Source organism: Herpailurus yagouaroundi, unplaced genomic scaffold (genome assembly GCF_014898765.1).
Source record: "Herpailurus yagouaroundi ecotype Mexico unplaced genomic scaffold, PumYag 182, whole genome shotgun sequence".
NCBI classification, from domain to species: Eukaryota; Metazoa; Chordata; class Mammalia; order Carnivora; family Felidae; genus Herpailurus; species Herpailurus yagouaroundi.
Genome location: NW_024412413.1, coordinates 52485717 through 52507222, shown reverse-complemented (window position 1 = coordinate 52507222; position 21506 = coordinate 52485717). Strand labels below are relative to the sequence as shown.

Genomic DNA, 21506 nt, shown 5'->3' with positions numbered 1-21506 from the left:
ATCAATCTCCCATTTCTCCTACAATCAATGTAAGAACTAAAATAATCCTTTCCTGGTGAAAATTCAACTTTAAATTTCATAATCTTAAACCCAAAATGACAGGTTTCTTGCTACATGCAGCTGAAATGCATGGTGTGCTGAGACCCCACGTCACTGGGGAAGGGTAAATGTTCCAGAGGAATGAGTGGGAGGGACAGAGCCCGCTTAGTAGGTGATAACCTTTTCTGCCTTCATATACTACAGTGGGCTTACATATTTAAACATTTGAAGTCTGTACCTTCTAATTTATTTTGGGTGTTCAGCCTACTAAGTTTACTGGCAAGTATTCAAGTTCCTCTAATCAGGGTTTCTGAGAAATGAAATGAAGGCATAACCTCTTGGAGGTGCTAGGGAGACAGGTAGCAGGTGGTCAGCTCACTTTAAAGAAACTCCATCTGTCACCAGTGCAATCAAGTGGGTACCATGAAAAGAGTCATAGGAGGAAGGGGAGGAAGAAGAGCCCCATGTGGCAGGGAGCGGGGCTAGGCCTCCAGCTAAAGCAGCTACTGGCACCACAGAGCAGAAGTTTCAAAGGGCTCATTTCCCCAGCACAACAGGCAAACGCACTAACACACAGTACTCCTAGTACAAAGCAGAAGAACAAGAAACACAGCTTAGCTCAAAGCCAAAAGGACCCCTCAGGCTTCCTCTGCCTTCAAGCACACACGACTGCCACCCACCGACAGCTTGACAAAGCCATCGAAGAAAATGGGAACTCACCCCGGGTCAAAAACACCTGGAGTGCGACAGGTTGGTCCAGAACAGGACTGTAACATCATTAGCCGGTAGTTCATTTTCCCCAAAAGCTCTGGGTCTATACTTTTAGCAATGTTCGTGATTTGGTCTGGGTCTGCAGTCAGGTTGTAGACTTCCACAAACACCTACAAGAATGAAGACGGAGGAAAGAGAAGAGCAAGCATTATATTTGAAATATTCCTCATGTGAGTTTTTAAAAAAATGTTTACTTTTCAGAGAGAGAGAGCGGGCATAAGCGGGGGAGGGGCAGAGAGAGGGGAACATACAGAATCTGAAGCAGGCTCCAGGCTCTGAGCTGTGAGCACAGAGCCCGATGAGGGGGCCTGAACTCACTGAAAAGTGAGCTCTCAAACAGTGAGATCATGATCTGAGCTGAAGTTGGACCCTTAACTGACTGACCCACCCAGGTGCCCCTCGTGTGAATTATTTCTAAGTGGGAAGGGAAGAGCAGCGCCCAGGAGAACATTTTCTGGTCTCAAGATCCTAAAAGAGCCCATGGGTATACATGAGACTATGTTAAAATGCTTCATGTCTGTGGCCCATGCTGGAGAGGAGCCTTTGGCACACCCTGGGGCTTCAAGCAGAGGCAGGAGGGGACATTTATGACCTTATGTAATAAAAGAACAGAAGGGAGGACCCTCAAAGAGCGAGTCTCAGAAACTAGACTTAACAGTAATATTGTTATAGAAGTGAGAGTTGACATTTGAAGGTTTCTGCCTTAGAACTGTTAAGATTCAAATGAGAACAGATCTGAAAGTACAGTCACTCGTGCTGTACAGATGCTAAAGTTTCCTGTTTTAAAAGCAGTGTTGGATGGCTTCCCAAGTGGGGAAGGATCTAACCCTGTTGTTTCTAACATTAGCTCTATCTAATATCACCATCCCCCCCACTCTGTACTGTGTTCTCCTAAGTGGAGTTAAGTGATAGGCTAGGAAGATGACAGGTAAACATCATGGGGGAAGGAGAAACAAGAATGGGCTTGGGACAATAGGCAACAGAGCTTCTTTCAAAGTGCTTGGGAGCTACAAATGGTGAGCAAGTCCATTTCTGAGAAACACAATGAGCCTCAGCTCCCCGTGGCAAGATGTGGGTTGCCAGATGAGGCAGGTGAGCACAGGCAGATAGAGTGTGAAAGCACAAGGGACTGCAGTGCAGGAGATCCTCAGACGACCCACACTGATCTGTGCTGGCTAAAAACCACCTTGCCTTTTTTTTTTTTTTTTTTTTTAATGTTTTTATTTTGAAAGAGAGACCAGCAGAGTGAGAGGGAGACACAGAATCTGAGGCAGGCCCCGGCTCTCAGCACAGAGCCTGAGGCGGGCGGGATTCAAATCCACAAACTGCGAGGTCATGACCTGACCAAAGTCAGACACTTAACTGACTGAGCTACCCAGGTGCCCCTAAAAGCCACCTTCTTATGAGGATGGAAACTCCTGGTCCTGCCCCCCACTGCTCATCTATTTAAATGAGCAGCTCTGGACTGTGCTGTTGTGGGGACAGAAGTTTCTGAACAAGCTGGCTGCCAGTAAGCCTTCTAGGAAACGTCCCAAACTCCTTACAGCTCCACAGAAGTCGAGGTGTCTTACTCTGACCCCAAACTATCAGAGAAGCAAACAGACCAGGCATGCAACAATCTGAAAAAGTGGACTGTGCATTTAAAGGGTGTTTGGGTGGTGGTAGGCGTGGAGAGAATCCCATCCGGAAAGATCACAGTTAGAGAGGCGCAGTATGGCCTCGTGGATTCCATGTTCTTCACTGAAGGAAGCCTGAATGGAAGTACAGATAAGAAACCTATCTTCCCCAGGGAACATCCTTGGACTTGCTCTTCTGCTACCAAGTCCAGCCAACAAAGCACTGGCACGAGACACAAGGGGGTGGGGGAAGTGGGGACCTTCTTACCTCCTGGTCGTCAAACTCACAATACTGTAAATTCCACTGTGTTGACATGGTCCTCACACAGGCATAGGTGTTATTGTAAGCATCTTCACAGACACAGTCTGGGAAGCATTGCTGTAGGGAGATTTAAAGAGTTAAATGAAAACAGTTCTTCTAATACGTAATACCGGCCTACAGGGGCAAGCAAGTTGGCTCAAGCCAGACCTACAACTGGACCGAAATCAGGCAACCTTCCATGGAGAAGCAAATCAATAGATATGGGGCTTTGTTTCTTTTGGCCAACCTAAGGAACATGTGTTGGTGGTAGTTCTGTTCGTACTCTTGCCATCCCTGTCTGCTAATCTGCCGAGAATTCGTGGTAGTGAGCGACTGTAAAATGGGTGGGACAGATGGTAAGGAGACAGAATCAATCTCCTGTGAGTCGTGTCTATGGTATATTAAAGAGCGCTCGCCCTAAACACTTGGATAAAAAGGCTAAACGAGCTTTGTGGAACCAGTTGCAGGTAAGTTATTTTTTCATGTTTTCCTTACCAACTTCTGGTCGGTTCTTCACTACATCCTTACACGTTGGTATTAGGCTTCTATCTAGAGTCGACTCTCCTATTTCCCACTCTCCAAAGTGAAGCCAACGTGCTCTTACCACCTCCGTCACCAGTCTGACCGCCACCAATGCAAGACACTTATGATGGCAGTTACACAGAACTGTGGCAACCCCACTTCTCTACTGAGTGCCACTGATAGCTTCCCTAATAAAAAATGGTACTGCTATTGGGAAGAGGTACAGATAAGAATATGGGCAGATAGATACATGCACTTGTTATAAAAACTGCAAGAATTCAAGGAGCACATTCTGCCAATAGATCAGAAGCATCATTTTCAGGACTACTGAATTTACTCTTCATCTACTAATCTCCACAGTCGAGGGAAAGAGGAGCAAGACTCAGATTTCGGGTTTTAGTACCTGACATGTCTGAACCAATGCCTTGCTGTGCTATTGGTAAGAAAACCGTCTAAGCCAACTCACAGATACTCCGGGACTCAGGGAAGGACATGTTGGGTCGGTGACATTACGGCCTTCTCCTTGATACTCCACCAAGACATCAGACCGCCACGTCAGATTACTGGCACCTCTCTGGAAGGAAGAACAAAAATGGTTTCTATGAGGCATACAGAATGTGATAAGGATCACAAAGTTTTATTCTATTACTTCAGGGGACACGGGAGTCAAAGCTGGTTGGACTGTGCATTCGGCACCTAAAGAGAATGACAAAAACGAATGCAGATGAAGGCTTCTGAGTATCATGTTTGGTATTTACAGAGCCCTTACAAGTGATGGTCAAATACTTTGAGCATTTAGTAGTTACTTCCCAAGACTACTTCTGAGAAGCAGGTCAGGAATGGAAACTATAAACGATATCTAAGAATTCTTAACTCATCGAAGAAATTTACAGGCTAATACACACAAGGACAAAAATTAAACACAGCTTATGCGTTAAGGACTATAACAGGTTCAAAATTCTTCTTGGTTAGAATGTTGATACCATACGTAAATGAACTCATTTAGTCTTCACTGCACATCCGTGGAATGAAAGGAAAGAAGCACCAGCATTTGAAATAGGAGCGTTGAAGACAGGCTCACACATGGTGAAAGGAGGAAGGCGACAGAAGTAAAAAGTTCTGGATCAAAAGGACAACAGGAGTACTGGAAGGAAGAACATGGGGTAGTAAGGTTTCCCCAAATCCAGCTTTCAGACAAGGGTGGCAACCACACAGAAAACGGCATGGACAGGAGGCTGCCCACTTGTTCTGTAAACAGCAGCAGGTGGTGGGAAGCAGCGGGAGGCTCTTAAGCAGGGAAGTAACACAATCAAGGCTGTCCTTTAGAAAAGTCATCCCAGTAGCAGAGTCTAGAGATGGGGTGGAGAGATGGAGCTAGGGAGATCAGGTTAGAATGTGCTCTTAAGATGGTCTTCAGCCTTACTAATCAAAGTCTGCTTTGCGGTGTTAAAGAGGAGACGGCAGGCCCAGAATGGAGTCACTTGTGCTAAACCCTACATCAACAAACCTAGACTTAATACTTACCCTAACCCAGTTGAGTGTCAACCCTCCAGGAATGTAACCTTTATTTAACCAGCCAACTTGAAATTACTTGGTTAGTACTAGGGAGGTAATCTGCCCGATGGGTCTTTCTGTTTTCCTCAGGAGGGTGACCACGCATGAAACGATGCATTCTTTGTTAATAATTTCCTTTAGCTGCCTTTCTGCCTTAAAAAAACCCTTTCCTTTTCTACACCTCTCTATTGTAGAGAAGTTGCTGCCTGATTCATGAATCACTGAATAAATTTTTAACAGACTGGGTAGTAGGTGCCAGGAGCTGAAGCAAACTTCTGACAGCATTTAGGGACCATGAAAGCCACAGGTGTGATAATTGCAAATCCATTTTTGAGTTCATGATCTTTTCGCCATTTCTGAGGGCTGAGGGTCTGACTTAAGCTCCTGGTCTAACTGGCTTTCCAGTCCAGGGCTCAGCTGGTCACCTTGAGACAGCAGAATGTTCCATTCAGAACCCAACTCCCCAGCCCTTGGTTCAATCTGCAATTCCCCAGTTATTTGCAATCTCTTTCCAGTCCATAATCCCCATTTACTGGAGTTTACTGGTTGAGTCCACACTGGGAATCGCTGGTGGTACATATGGCCTTCTCTTGGCCAGTCTGCAGTAAACATTTCGTGGTTCCTGCTGTTATGTTAAGGTGTGTGTTTGTCGTCTTTTGTGTAGATAAAAACTATTGCTAATGAGGATCTTTGAAGCCAAATAGCCTGAAAAATTGGTGCACACGAGTATTTTAGAGCGCTTGCCACCTCAAGAAGACTCCTGTGATAGGATAAACTGGTCACGGAATGGGTTGGATGGACAGGTGGTCACCCACCAACTTCTATCCAATGAGCTACACTGTAAAACACCAAGCCCCAACCCAGTGGTACATCCCATTTAGGTATTTAGACTGGCTCAGAGAAATCTAAAGCCTTAGCTAATGGGCATCTTAAACTCTAAGTCGAGTGTACCACCTTCTGGCACATGTGCTTATTTTATATCTAACAACTATGGTACCTGAGGTAATATCTACAACACTAGCAAAATCTTCCTAAAAACAACCTAGAGCCCAGGCTTAAAATGGCCCTTACGTGGACAAGTAGAGAAGATCACTCATTCAAGAAACATACCTGACTCTGCCACACCTGGCTGGCAGCCTCAGCCAGCACCAGAACCTTTCCCCAGTGACCTCTTGCCACGCCACACCCAGTGGGCTGCCTTGTCTAGCACTCGAGCTCCCCATGAGCGCCCCTGCCCTGGTGCCCGCAACAGCTACAGCTGGACTTTGTAGACAGCACCCGAAGCTGCCCTGCCCACAGCCAGCTGCACCAGAGAACTGCCTTGCACACCAGTGAGTTAACATAAACTGCAGGCCAGTCATAACAGGAGGGTGCATGCAGCCCATGCAGGGGACATCCCTAGGGCACATGGCCTGGGTGACCAGGGGAGTTGGCACTACTGGGCCCCATAGGATACCTCTGGCATAAAGCCACTTCTTCAAGACTGGGAGATATAACTGATCTACTTAATAGAACAAATACGTGGAAACAGAGAGGCAAAGTGAGACAAAGGAGTATGTTCCAAAGAAAAGAACAAGACAAAATCTTAGAAAAAGAAATAAAGAAGATGGAGGTAAACAATCTACCAGAGAAAGAGCTGGTGGTCATAAAGACGCTCACCAAAATAGGGAGAAGAATGGATGAACAATGAGAACTTCAGAACTTCAGACAGAAAATATAATCAAGAACCAATCAGAGCTGAAGAATACACTAAATGAAATGAAAAAAAAAATATATATACATACACATATACATACACACATACACTAGAGAAGATTAGATCAGGAACAAGACTATGATGCCTTCTGCCACTTTTATTCAACATAGGGTTGGAAGTCCTAGCCACATCAGATAAGCAAAAGGAAAGACACCCAAATTAGAAGAGAAGTAAAACTGTCTCTATTTACAGGCAACAGGATATAGAAAACTCTAAAGACTCCACCAAAAAAGTATTATAATAAATGAATTCATTCAAGTTGCTGGATACAAAATTAATACACGTTAATCTGTTCATTAATAATGAACTGTAAGAAAGAGAAATTAAGAAAGTACCATTTACAATTGCATCAAAAAGAATTAAATACCTAGGAATAAATTTAACCAAGGAGGTGAAAGATCTATACTCTGAAAACTAAGACAATGATGAAAGAAATCGAAGATGACCCAAATAAATGGAAAGACATACTGTGCCCATGGACTCGAAGAATTAATATTGTTAAAATGTCCATACTACCCAGAGGAATCCACAGATTCAATGCAGTCCCTACCAAAATACCAACAGCATTTTACAAGAATAAATAGTCCTAAAATTGTATGGAACCACAGAAGACCCCAAATAGCCAAAGCAATGTTGAGAAAGAACAAAGCTAGAGGTATTACGCTCCCTGATTTCCAACTATATTACAAAGCTACAGTAATCAATACAGCATTGTACTGGCACAAAAACAGACACATAGATCAATGGCACAGGACAGTCCAGAAATAAACCCATGCTTGTACAGTCAATATTTGACAAAGGAGGCAAGAATATACAATAAGAAAAAGATTGTCTCTTTAATATATGGTCTGGGAAACCTGGACACTACATGCAAAAGAATAAACTGGAGCACTTTCTTACACCATATATAGAAAAATATACTCAAAATTGATCAAAGACTTAAATGTTAGACCAGAAGCCATAAAACAGCTACCAAAAAACATAGGGATATTTTTTTTTGGATTGGTCTCCTTAGGTAAGGGCAAGAAGGCAAAAATAAAATTAAAAATTGGGCAGGGGAGCCTGGGTAGCTTAGTTAGTTTTAAATGTCCAACCCTTGGTTTCAGCTCGAGTCATGTCTGACAGTTCGTCAGAGCCCCTCTGTGCTGACAGCATGCAGCCTGCTTGGGATTCTCTTTCCCTCTATCTCTGCTCCTCCCTTGCTTGTGCTCGTGCTCTTTCAAAATAAATAAACTTAAAGAAATGGGCAGAGGGCTTGAATAGACACTTCTGCAAAGACAACAAAAAGATGGCCAACAGATGCATGAAAGATGCTCACATCACTCATCATGGGAAAATTCAAGTGAAAACCACAATGAGATACCACACACTCATCAGAATGGCTAATATTCAAAAGATAAGAAGTAACAAGTATTGGTGAGGATGTGTAGAAAAGGGAACCTTCATGCACTGTCGGTGGAAATGTAAAATGGCACAGCTACTATGGAAAACAGAACTACTCTAGGACCCAGTAATCCCACTTCAGGGTATTTAGGCGAAGAAAATGAAAAGACCAATTTGAAAAGATATATGCACCCCTATGTTCACTGCAGTATTTGCAACACCAAGATATGAAAGCAACCTAACTGTTCATGGACAGATGAAGCTTATATACGTATATACATACATACATATATTTATATAAAATAAACTACGACTCAGCCACAAAAAAAGAATGAAATCTTGCCATTTAAGACAACACAGGAAGACCTAGAGGGTATTATGCCAAGTGAAATAAGTCAGAGAAAGACAAATACCATATAATTTCACTGATACGTAGAATCTAAAACAAAACAAAAACAAAACAAAAAAACCCAAATGAGCAAAACAGAAATGGACCCAAAGATACAGAGAACAGTTTGGTGGTTGTAAGAGGCGAGGAGATTAAAAGGTACCAACTACAGGTTATTAAATAAGACACAGAGTGCTCGCTTTGGCAGCACATGTACAAGACCCAGAAATGCAATGTATGGCATAGGAAATATAACTTAATAACTTTGGTGACAGAAGACAGCTAGATGAATTGTGGTGATCACTTTGTATTATATATAAATGTCGAACACCTAAAACTAATATAATATTGTACCTCAACTACACTTCAATTAAAAAAAAAAAAAAAAAAGAGATGTACTTGAAAGGGTTCCTGAATTAAATGAATATGGGATACCTATTTTAATTGATATGTAGGTTTCCAAAAGGCTTCAAGATTCCAAAACAGCCTCACTGAAAGATTCATTTCAAAAGGTCAAGGAAAATTAAAGACAAAGGTACCTAAAATAAAAGACGTCACAAATGACCTGACTCCCACACTTCTATCCTTCTTTACAGTAGTACTCTTGTTTTACTAAATCTGTCAAAACTGCCTTTCCACTCTGAGGAGATTTAAAAGTTATTTTTTTTTTTTAATTTTTTTTTTCAACGTTTATTTATTTTTGGGACAGAGAGAGACAGAGCATGAACGGGGGAGGGGCAGAGAGAGAGGGAGACACAGAATCGGAAACAGGCTCCAGGCTCTGAGCCATCAGCCCAGAGCCTGACGCGGGGCTCGAACTCACGGACCGCGAGATCGTGACCTGGCTAAAGTCGGACGCTTAACTGACTGCGCCACCCAGGCACCCCAAAAGTTACTTAAAATAAACCTACCTGCGGTTGCAAGTGATCCTTCTCAGATCTATTTCATTCCTTGGTCAAAGACCAGACTAAGTGCCATAGCTAAAGAATTTCCTAAAGCCAGGGAAGAGCCCAAAGTTTTTTTTGAAGAGTTTAGAATGCTTACCAGGGCCTATGACCCCAGGCTGCTATATTTATCAGCTTCCACATATGTTGGCAGGACCTTGTGAAGGCCAAAAATGGATGCAGGAAGTAGAATGGCATAATCCCAAGGATGATGATATTCAGGGTCCTCGGTCACCAGCATAGCTCTCTTAAGGACCATAAAGAGCTGGAAATATACCAACTGATATTTTTTTAAATGCTTATTTATTTTGAGAGAGAGATGCACATGCATGAGCAGGGGAGGGGCAGAGAGAGAGAGGGAGAGAGAGAATCCCAAGTAGGTCCCATACTGTCACTGCAGAGCCTGACTTGGGGCTCAATCTCACGAACTGTGAGATCATGACCTGAGCTGAAATCGATACTCAGCTGCTTAATGGTCTGAACAACCCAGGTGCCCTCACCAACTGATATTTTAAAAGCCATTCCTAGAGTCTTCCTGCCTGCACTAGTTGGTCTGTTCATCAAATATGAAAATAAAAGATGAATCCATGGCAGAGTCGGAAGTCTGTTTGGAAATGTTCTTCTATGGCACTTCTGACTCTGTACAATCTGCTCAAGCTGCCCTATTTGTAAATGGAATATTTCCTGAGATTCGTGGGTTAATAAAAAGACAGGATGAGAGGCCACTGGCCTGACTGAACTTGTGACCATAGCCAAACACTTTGAGAGGACTTTGGACCAAAATCATAAACAGAAGTCTGCCAAACCAATGGCCTTTACTGGGTCTTCCATATCATACCCTCCTAGAAGTGCATCATCAAATGGCTGGTCCGGGGGCCATTATGTCACTTGTAATTAACTACGAAACTTTAGAGAAACTGTCCCGAAAGCTCCTACACAAATTCCTCGATGCTCCCAAGGGAGAGCTCCCATGTGGGGCCCTTCCCAAAACCGACAGGGAAACTCCTACCAGTAATACCCTTGAACATCCAAGGGGAAACTAAAATTAATGAAGTATACTTTGCTAAATTCTATAGCTACCAAGGCTATGCTTTCTATTTTTTAATTTTTAAAAAAATTTTTAAATTTATTTTTTTTAATGTTTATTATTTTTTGAGAGACAGAGACAGAGGGTGAGTGGGGGAGGGGCAGAGAGAGAGGGAAACAGAATCCCAAGCAGGCTCCAGGCTCTGAGCTGTCAGCACAGAGCCTGACACGGGCTCGAACCCACAAACCTCGAGATTATGACCTGAGCCATAGTCAGATGCTCAACTGACTGAGCCACCCAGGTGCCCCTACACTTTCTACTTTAAACCCCACTCTCATAGGACATCAAATTCCTCAGAGTGAAAAGAAAGTTTATATACTAGGGGTATCTAATCAAGTTGAGACAGAATTTCTACCTCAAACCAGGACAAATGACTTTGTGACCTTTTACTAAAAAGCCTTCTTTTCGGCTCTGTGATATAGCCCCGATGTATTAGGTAGAGACCTCCTTTCTAAATGTAAAGGGCCAATAAGTTTTGCTTCTAATAAGACCTCACCCTACAATTTCCTGACCAACCTGAACCTGATCTTCCATTCTTTATACTTTGTCCTTGACATAAATGAGGAAGACTTCCAACAAAACCCCCCTATTTTAACTGAGATGCCTGAAAATCTGTGGGCCACTTCTAATTCTGACATTGGGAGGATAACAAGTGCAGAGCCTACAGAAATTCACAGATAGGACTAAACTTATTCTTATGTTGCCCCAATATCCATTAAAGCATTAGGCTATCCAAGGCCTCACACCTTGCCCAGGGGTTAATCGTTCTCTGTTCCAGCCCCTGCAAGAGGCAGATTTTGCCAGTCTGGAAACCCAACGGGAGAGGATGGTGACTTGTCCAGGACTTGAGAGCTATTAACAAGTTTTCCCCATTTCCCAGTTGTCCCAAATTCAAATACCTAAGTTTTACCAGACTCAAATGGTTCAATGTTACACACCTGTTCAACCTTTTCCAGCATCTCTGTGAACTCCAGCAGCCAATATCCATTTGCTTTTACTTGGAACAATCAATAATACACCTGGACAGTCAGGCCTCAAGGATTCATTGAGGTCCCTTATTTCCCCCGTGTATTCCACCAAGATTTCATCCTCCACCAGTTCCTGGGAAATCGATCCTTTTACAATATGCAGACCATCTCTTTCTATGCTTGTTTACCAAAGAGGTCTCCATAAAGAGTTCCACGGACTTGCTGTAGCAGTTAGGTGAAAAGGGACATAAAGTCTCTGAGGAAAAATCTCATTTCTAGACATTGTTGATTACCCTAGGTCATAATCTAAGCACGAAAGGAATCCAGTTATCTCCAAAAAGGATTAAGCTAAGCATAGCTTTGTGGATTTCTAACCTAGCTGGCTATTACACATTACGGGTTCCTAATTTTTCTCTGTTGGCTTCCCCACTCTATGAATTTACTGAGACATCAGTCCCTGAACCCCTTGAATGGGAAGATAAACATGAACGGGCCTTTTTAAGACTAAAATAAGCACTAGAAGAACCGCCCACCCTAGAGATACCAAACCAACCAAACCAAAAGCTTTACGTCTTATTTGTGTGTGAAAGAGATCATCAAGCACAAGAAATGCTGATGCAAGAACAAGGCAATAAATACAGGCCTGTTACAGCATACGGCTCGACTCCCCTGCTAGAGCCTGTGCAGCCAGGCTCTGGCTCCAGCTCCAGCAGCAGTTAGAAGCCTCGGTGAATTTAACCTTAGGAAATGACATTTCTTTACACACCCCAAACACAGCTTAAAGCCTTCGTAATTCCAAAAGGACTCACACTTCCAACACTTTTCTGCAAGCAGACTAACCTCCTAGGAACTCTTTCGACCCCTACCCCCTCATCTGCATCGTAAGTGTCAGGACGTTCTTAATCCTGCTCCATTTAATGCCCCTGCCTGAGCAAGGGAGCCTGGGACTGTGGGGTAGTAATGTCCCATTCTGTGACACTGCATCCTGATTTACAAGACATCCAACCCCCTTTTGACTAATCCTGAGTAGTTTTATTTATTGATGGGTCACACTATAAATACGAGAAACGGAACTTCCAAGCAGGTTATGCTGTTAATCTCCCACAAGCTCACTCGGCCCAATAAGCAGAGCTCTATTCTATGCCCCCACCTCAGCATGCGAATTCCTGAAAGGTAGAACTGTTACACCGAGAGCCAGCAGGCCCATGATTTGGGGATGTTATGGAGACAAAGGGGTTTTCTTATGTCCACTGGGACCCCAATCAAAAATGGGCAAGTAAACTTCTTACTGCCATTCTTTTACCCTCTGAAACTGCTGTCATCAAAACTGAGGCTCTCACTAAAAAGACCGAACCTGAGTATCAGGGAAATACCCTAGCTGGCTTTCATGCAAAGGTAGCAGCGACAGAACTTGTACAGGTTGTGGCATATGTGGATCAAGTCTATTCTGCTTCTACAAAAAATGACATCTTGTTGCCAGAAGTTTGCCATGTGGGGCAAAGGGTGAGGTCTCATCCTTGCAATGTGGCAACATTCTGTTCCCGAGACAGAGAAATTAAGATTGTAAGACAATGGTTGTAAACTTAATAAACGACTGGGGTTACAGGAAAATCAAGACCTTTCTTCCTGGCTCCCTGGCAAATCCCATTTTGTGGCTTTTGCATTCCTTCCCCAACCATGGTGCATTTAAGATGACGCAAATTATAAAAAACATCGGTGGTGAAACTTCTTTAAAGAACTATAAATGTCTGACCTATCAGGACCATAATCCTGAAAAAATTATTTTTGTTCTCAGAGAACTCAAACCTCCTCTTTCCAGACCCTCTGCAGAAATGCAACTGAATTTCATTCATTTTTCACCTAGCATGGGTTATATTTTCTTGTAGGTATGTCTTCCAGATAGGTTGAAGCCTTGCCCTGCTGCAAAGCTGATGCCCTTACAGCAGCAGAGAGACTGTTAGAAAACTTGTTTTCCACTTCGAGTATACCTTCTGTAATCACCAGTGATTGAGTCACCCACTTCAATGGGCAAATCATACAAGCATTAATGAAAGCTTTGCAAACCTCTTGAAATGATCACTGTCCCAATCACCCTCGATTATATCAGGCAAGACTGAGAGAACGAATGGGATCCTCAAACTTACAAATCTCTAAATTTGCTGAAAAACTGGACTCCTTTGAGCTAAGGCGTCGCTTCTGGCCTTGACGACTATTCACAGCACCCACTTTGGGAAACGAACTCATTCTACTACATGAGACAGTTACTGGTAGACCAATGTCTATTGGTATACAACTTTCTGTCGATGCCTTGTTTCAAGCTAGCCTGACATGATACTGTAAGTCTTTAACGTCTTTTGCTAAAGCCTATTATCAATAGGTTAATGAAGCTTTCCTGGATCCCAATTCAAAGGATCCTGTCGGTCACAGTCTTAGAGCCTGGTGACTGAATGTCCTGGAAACATCATAAGAAAACAGCCTTCAAACCCCACTGGAAAGGTCCTCACCAAGTAGTTCCTGATCACTAACACTGCTGCAAAACTAGAAGGCACTGAGCCTTGGGTATACACCTCACAGCTTAAGAAGGCTCCGCCTGACATCTGGTCATATACAGACACTGGAAACCTCCAAATCAAACTGATGAGGAAGACAAGCAAATGACATCAAAGTAGACTGCTTCCCCCGGACCAAGACTTCATACTTTTAACCGAACATGAAATTTTTTTTACCTTCCCCTCCTTTCCTTTACTCTTGTCTTGGCCCATAAAAATAACATGCTTGATCCGTTATCTCTCAGGGAAGTGCTAAGGAAGGTAACCTTTCAGACTGCGGGATTTGTCATCAAAGATTCTGATCTACCCATGATGCTAGAGATCCTCTGGTGTTCCCTGTGACCAATTTCTCTTCTATTCCCAATGTTACTACAAACCATGATCGAGCCCCCCACCCCACCCCTTCAAGAAGCCTTTTACCAAGTTCGACTCTTAGAGCTAGAACATCCTCTGCCTTGTTTCACATTTCTCCATTTACGACTGTCATGTGCCGGATTCAGACCCAAGTATTTATGTAAATCTTAGTACACTTGCTCCCTCACGTTCTCATGATTATATAGGTCAGACCTGTCCCTTTTCACGGAAATATCTCACCAGCAGCACCCACCTCTGCAAGGCATTTAGAATGACTATTTCAGGCTGGGAGATTTTCTTTCCCTATGTGCTAAAAACCTAACTGTCCCCTGGTTTGAACAGGTACACACAGCAAATCCTGTGAATGATCCATTAACACTACCACTTAAACGGAGATGATCTGTGCCCTGATCCAGTCTGTCTTTGTCTGTGGTCGTTTTCACTCTCCTTGGGCCTATGAATGCTGAGAGAGCTGGCACACAGCCAGGCAATGTCTTAGATTATCTAACTGTGCCCTTGACTTTCCACAGTGAACTAAGACACCTCACTGGTTGACTCTCTTGGATTTATACATCAAGTTAGAAAGAAATTACCAGGAGACATTCATGACTCAGAAATCACCTCCTTTGGCAGATACTTTTCTGGTTATTAGTAAATATAAATTAGAATATGACAGAAACCTCTCCACTCTTTAAGAAAAAAAAAAAAATTTTTTTTTTTTTTTTTTTTGAGAGAATGGGAGCAGGGGAGGGGCAGAGAAAGCAGAAGACAATAGCTTCCGGGAAAAGCTCCTTAGACTCTCTGGCTAAAGTTGTTCTTGTTAAAAGAATAGCCCTTGATTGTATTTTAGCTTAACATAGAGGTTTCTGTGCTATGGCTATACTGTAGCTGGAATAACACTTCTGGGGAAGTTGAAACTCAGTTGTGTAAGATTCCCGAACAAGCCACTTCGCTCAAAAAGGTGACTCCTTCAGTGGGATCTTTTTTTTTTTTTTTTTTTGACAGATTCTGATTGGTTTGGGTCTTGGGGACTACAAACATTGGGAATTATCCTGTCCATAATAATCATCATAATCTTCCTGGTGCACTGTATTCTCTCAAAAGCATTACACAGCCACTAACCATCAAGCAAATGATCTCTCCAAGATTGGAATGTCAGAAAAGGAGTGAAAAGAATGATTGACTCAAAGATTGTGAACCTGGGGGCATCTGGGTGGTTCAGTTGGTTAAATATCCGACTTTGGCTCAGGTCATGATCTCACGGTTCCTGAGTTCAAGCCCCGCATCGGGCTCTGTGCTGACAGCTCAGAGCCTGGAGCCTGCTTCGGATTCTGTGTCTCCCCCTCTCTCTGCCCCTCTCCTGCTTTGTGTTTGGTCTCTCTCTCTCTCTCAAAAAATAAACATTAAAAAAAAAAAAAAAAAGATTATGAACCTGAAGTGGTGGCTTGTGAATATCACAGAGATTAAGCAAAAGATGTCATGACCTATGAATACCACACAAAGGATGGACAAAAGCTGCAAGAACTATAGAGCAGTATCTGAGAACAACACTAATGCCTTAAATTCTTATCACTCTCAGTTAAGCTGACAGTCTGATCAAAAAGGGATAACTGTTAAGAAGAAGAAAAAAAAAGAGAGACAACAGGGACGCCTGGGTGGCTCAGTCGGTTAAGCGTCCAATTTGGCTCAGGTCATGATCTCACGGCTTGTGAGTTCAAGCCCCACGTCAGGCTCTGTGCTGACAGCTCAGAGCCTGGTGCCTGCTTCGGATTCTGTCTCCTTCTCTCTCTGTTCCTCCCCCGCTCACACTCTCTCTCTCAAAAACAAAGATTAAAATATATATACATATACATATTATATACACATATTTAAAAAGAGACAACAGTTCTCTCAAAAATAAAGATTAAAAAATTTTTTAAAAATTAAAAAAAACAGACAACAGGCCCCAAATGGAGTCACTTGTGCTAAACTCCACGTCAGCAAACCAAGACTTAATACCTAATTACAGCCCCCCCTCCCCCCTACCTTGTACTTGTAACCAGTCAACCTGGAATTATCTGGTCAGTACTAGTGAGGTAATCTGCCCACTGGGCCCCTCCATTTCCCTTAGGAGGGCTACCATGCCTGAAACGATGCATTCTTTGCTAACGACTTTTTTCTGCCTTTAAAAACCTTTGCTTTTTTATAGCTTGGTGGAGCTCCTTTCTATTACCAGATGAGCCACTGCCCAAGTAATAAATCACTGAATGAAGCCAATTTGATCTTTACCTTTACTCAGCTGAATTTTTAACAGCAGTCTATCAGTAACACCTGGGAGCTTGTTAGAAATGCACAATCTCGGGCCCTACTCTACCCTTAATGAGCCATGGTCTGTATTTCAGTAAGATCCACTGGTGATTCATATGCACAGTAAAACTTGAGAAGCACACTCTGAAACAGTGGTTCTCAGGGTGTGTTCCCCAGGAGCATTAGCATCAGGTGGGAACTTACTGCAAATGCAAGTTCTTCATTCCTAGTTGGGGCGGGAAACCATTCCTGATGAATGCAAGTGTGAAAACTGCTGCTCTAAGGACTTCAGTGCACCCACTTAACCTGCTGACCGCAGTGGGAAGGACTGGTAGCCTGTTCAAAGCCTCGGAACGCCACAGCTGCCTGGAAAGGGGGATGCACAGACAGGAACGCGTCTACTAACCCACTATCCTATAATGAAGCCTGAACAATCCCACACAGGTCAAGGTCTCAGAAATCGTTAAGTCACAGGATTTCAGAAGCCATCAACTCTGTAGGTACCCACTCTACCAACTCTCAGCTGTGGAAGCTGGGAGTCAGGGGAATAGCTTATCTGTCAAACTCGAGTGGACTTTAAAACCCCACACTTGTGCATCATTAATATGCAGACGAGAAAAGAGTATCTGAGAAGTCTACATCAGTTGTCTCAAAATTTTGCTGAATATTAAAATCACAAGGAGAGCTTTAAAAATCCCAACAGCCAGGTTATATCACAGGTCAATCAACCATAATCTTGGGGATGGGACCCAAGCAAAAGTAAGTAGTCCCCCTCTCATCTGTAGAGGGTACATTCTAAGATCCTCCCCCATCATGGATGCCAGAAACTGTGGACAGTACCGGACCTTATAGATACTGTTTACTCCTATTACATACATACCTATGATAAAATATAATTTATAAAAAAGGCACAGTGAGACTAACAATAACAGAACGAACACAACATACTGTAATACGAGTTATGTGAATGTGGTGTCTCTCTCTATTGTACTGTACTTACCCTTCTTGGAATAAAATACCCACGTGATGAGATGAACCAAGGGGGATGACACAGGCATTGTGACATAACATTAGGCTACTACTGATCTTCTAATAACACATCAGGAGGAAGATCATTTGCTTCCAGACCGTGGCTGACCATGGGTAACTGAAACCGTGGAAGGTGAAACCACAGATAAGGGGTGACTACTGTATTTTAGTCTCCAGGTGATACTAATGGTCTGGAAGCATCATTAAACATTTCTGCCAAAGGCCAGATACTATTTAGGGTCTGTGGTTATATCGTTTCTGCTGCAGCTACTTGATTTTGCTGTTGTACAGGAAAGCAGGCCTAGAAAGTACATACATGGATGAACGTGGCTGTATTCTAATATAACACTATCTATGGAAGATGGGGGTGGGCTAAATTTGGCTCACAGGGGTGTGCCAACCTCCCATCTCTAGCAGCACCATCCAGAATTTTCTGACTGAAATGTACTGTATCTGTGCTGTTCAACAGTCTGGCTAGTGACACACAGGAACTGAATCCTCGCTTTATTCCTGTGACCTTAAATAGCCGCAAGCAGCCAGCAGCTCCTGAATCGGGGCAGGCTAGGGCTGCGAGCTGCTCTGCGACCTTCATACACCAGCGGTCTCACCAGAGTAACTTCCAAAACAAAACAGGAACAAGGAGAAGGGTGGAATCCTAAGCAGTGCTTCCACAAGAATGCAGAGAAATTAACGACAGCTGACACTCCAACAACACAGGGGTTAAGGGCACTGACACCCTGCACAGTTGAAGATCTGCGTGTAACTGTTGGCTCTTTAAAAACTCAACTACACGGGGCGCCTGGGTGGCGCAGTCGGTTAAGCGTCCTACTTCAGCCAGGTCACGATCTCGCGGTCCGTGAGTTCGAGCCCCGCGTCGGGCTCTGGGCTGATGGCTCAGAGCCTGGAGCCTGTTTCCAATTCTGTGTCTCCCTCTCTCTCTGCCCCTCCCCCGTTCATGCTCTGTCTCTCTCTGTCCCAAAAATAAATAAACGTTAAAAAAAAAAAGTTAAAAAAAAAAATAAAAAATAAAAACTCAACTACTGATGGCCTACTATTGGCCGGAAGCCTTACTAACAACAGTCAATTAACATGCTGTATATACCTATTATATGATGTGTTCTTACAGTAAAGTAAGCTAGAGAAAAGCAAATATTAAAATCGCGAGGAAGAGAATATATACATTTATGGTACTGTATTTCTCGCATCGAGATGATCTGTCAGCACCTTAAGGGATATAACACACTGTACACGTAATACATATTGGTAACACTAGACATGAAAAAAGAAAAAACGAGGGTCACCTCGGTGCCTCAGTTGGTTAAGCGTCTGACTCGATATCAGCTTGGGTCATGATCTCCTGGTTCATGAGATGGAGCCCTGCATCAGGCTCTGCGCTGGCAGCACGGAGCCTGCTTGGGATTCTCTCTCTTCCTCTCTCCCTGCCCCTCCCCAGCTCGCTCTCTCTCAAAATAAACTTAGAAGTTTTAACAACAATGAAAAAATGTGAAAAAAAAACCCTCCTATTTACGGGTATAATGATTCATGCATTGGCAACATGTAATGTGGCTGCTTTATGGTGACCTAGTACAGCTGACACGAACGCTACACAGTAGCCTAGCTTAATGGATGATTATATAACTTTTATGGCCAAAATTTATGGCACACAGTATTACAGGCATATTCATAACACAGCATTGAAAACATGGTTACATTAAAAAACTCTTACCAGTGGTGACAGGCTGACACCCAGTTTCTCCAGTTTTGAGAGAGGCACACGGCATGGTAACGTTATTCTTTGAAAGCACAAATGGCAAGAAAACTAACACATTACTTTTACTTTAAATATCACTCACCTTATGCCTATGTAAGGATAGGCCATCCACGTCCGTAGAAGCCTTGAACACACCACTCCACACAGTAAATACTTAAGTGATGCTGTTGATACATTTCTTGCTGTACAGTTACTAGATTTTTACACAAAGACAAAAACCTACACAAGTTTAACGTCTGGCATGATGACTATTTAAGTACAGAGGATCATCATAAATGTCTTCATCCCAGCATCTTGTTGAGTAGGCTGAGGAGGAGGAAGGGAGAGGCCGGTCTTGCTGTCTCCACACTGGAGGAGGCAGAAGGGGAGGCAGGCACACTCAGTATAACTTTATGAAATACAGTGTAATTTTTGTCTTTCTTGCCATTTCTCTAAAACCGTTTCCATATGGTACCAATCCTTCTTCCACTGTTTACGTTAGCTTCAGTGCCTGTATCATGGAAGGGTCCATGGCATTGAAGACGTTAAAAGCAGTCTTGAATAATGGAAACCCTTCTGCCAGATTGTCCAGTGTCAATCCTCCAAGATCCGTATCTTGAAACCCTTGACCCGCCCGCCCCCTGCCCCTCCTTTTTGCCTTATAGACAATCTCTTTCACAATTTCTTCTACTGTAAATTTTGTGAAGTTAGGCACATGTGGACACAGTTTTCTCCAGTAGGAATTTATTGTTTTGGCCTTGGTGGCTTTTACAGCTTTTTCTACAACGATGACATCTTTGATGGTGTAATCCTTCCAGACTTTCATGATATTCTGGCAGGGTTCTCTTCCACAGTGTTGACAATCCTTTGCACAGAGTAATGTGTGTAATGAGCCCTGAGGGTCAAGGTCCTATGACCCCCTGATCTAAAAGCTGAATTAGAGACACTGTGTTTGGGGGCAAGGAGACCATTTCGATGCCTTCAGTGTTGAGCTCATGGGGTTCTGGGTGGTCATCCTCATTGTCCAGTATCAAAAGGACTTTAAAAGGCAGTCCCCTACTGGCAAGGTACTTTCTCCTGACTTCAGGAACAAACTACTGATGGAGCCAATCCAGGGAAAGGTTCTCATTGTCCAGGCCTTCTTGTTGTACAACCAAAAAACTGGCAGCTGGTGTTTATCTTTTCCCTTCAAGGCTCAGGAGTCCTGATCATAAACCCAACTGCATTTGTACAAAACAGCAGGAGTTAGCCTGTCCGTTTCTGCCTTAAATCTTGGTGTTTCCTTCTCTTCCTTACTAATACATGTCCTTCATGGCATTTTTCTCCAGAATAGGGAACCTCTGTCTGCATTAAAATCCTGTGTAGGCAGATACTCTCAAGGATGTTCTTAATGGCATCGGGAGCTTGTCTGCTGCCTCTTGGTTGACAGAAGCAGGTTCTTCTGTTTCTGTTACATTGGCATTTTTAAGCCACATATCTTTCTAAAATTATCAAACCACCCTTGGCTGACATTAAATTCTCCAGCTTTAGATCCTTCAACTTCCTTTTGCTTTAAGTTGTCACATAATAACTTTGCTTTCTCTTGAATCACTTTAAGAGTCTATAGGTATGTCTTTCGTATAGCAATCCTGTACCCACATAAAAGCTATTATTTTCAATACCAGATAAAAAGGTATTTTGCAAAAGGTGTCAAGTTTTCATGCCTCCTGGCATGGCTGCAGTAATGGCCTCACGAATTTCCTTTTTTATTTTTTTTCCACAGTGGTGTTTACGCTAGATTAATTTATCTTGAAATGGTGACCAACTATAGTGGCAGACCTGATCTACAGTACATATCCAGCAATTCAACTTTTTCTTATAATGTCATGACTTTTCTCAGCTTCTTCGGAGCATTTCTAGCATCCCAGGTGGCACTTTGTAAGAGTCCCATGGTGTTATTCAAGGCTTATGGTATTATACTAAATGCAATGAAAAATACACGAGAACCAAAATCATTTACCACCATACCCAGTTTACTAGAGAGACAAACTGTTCATGCAGAGATGATTAGCACCACATGGCATTTTAAGCAGATACTCATGACACTTGAGTTCACTGTAACAACAACTGGAGGTGGCTAGGAAATTATACAAAAATACAGTATGTACTGCAGTTAATTTTATGCACTTATGATTTAATCCTGCCTTGTTAAATTTTTTTACACTTCTCT

The 21506-nt window shown here is 42.9% G+C and overlaps 1 protein-coding gene across 1 annotated transcript in view; it reads right to left on the bottom strand.

Annotated features, from left to right (window-relative positions):
• GNS (glucosamine (N-acetyl)-6-sulfatase) overlaps positions 1–21506 on the bottom strand; it is a 56411-nt gene that overhangs the window by 4739 nt on the left and 30166 nt on the right. Inside the window, exons 11-13 of the mRNA XM_040491507.1 lie at positions 3716–3823; positions 2695–2805; positions 760–920 (exon numbers count right to left, since the gene is read on the bottom strand). Of these exons, the coding sequence (XP_040347441.1) occupies positions 760–920; positions 2695–2805; positions 3716–3823 (380 nt within the window). The remainder of the gene's footprint in view (positions 1–759; positions 921–2694; positions 2806–3715; positions 3824–21506) is intronic.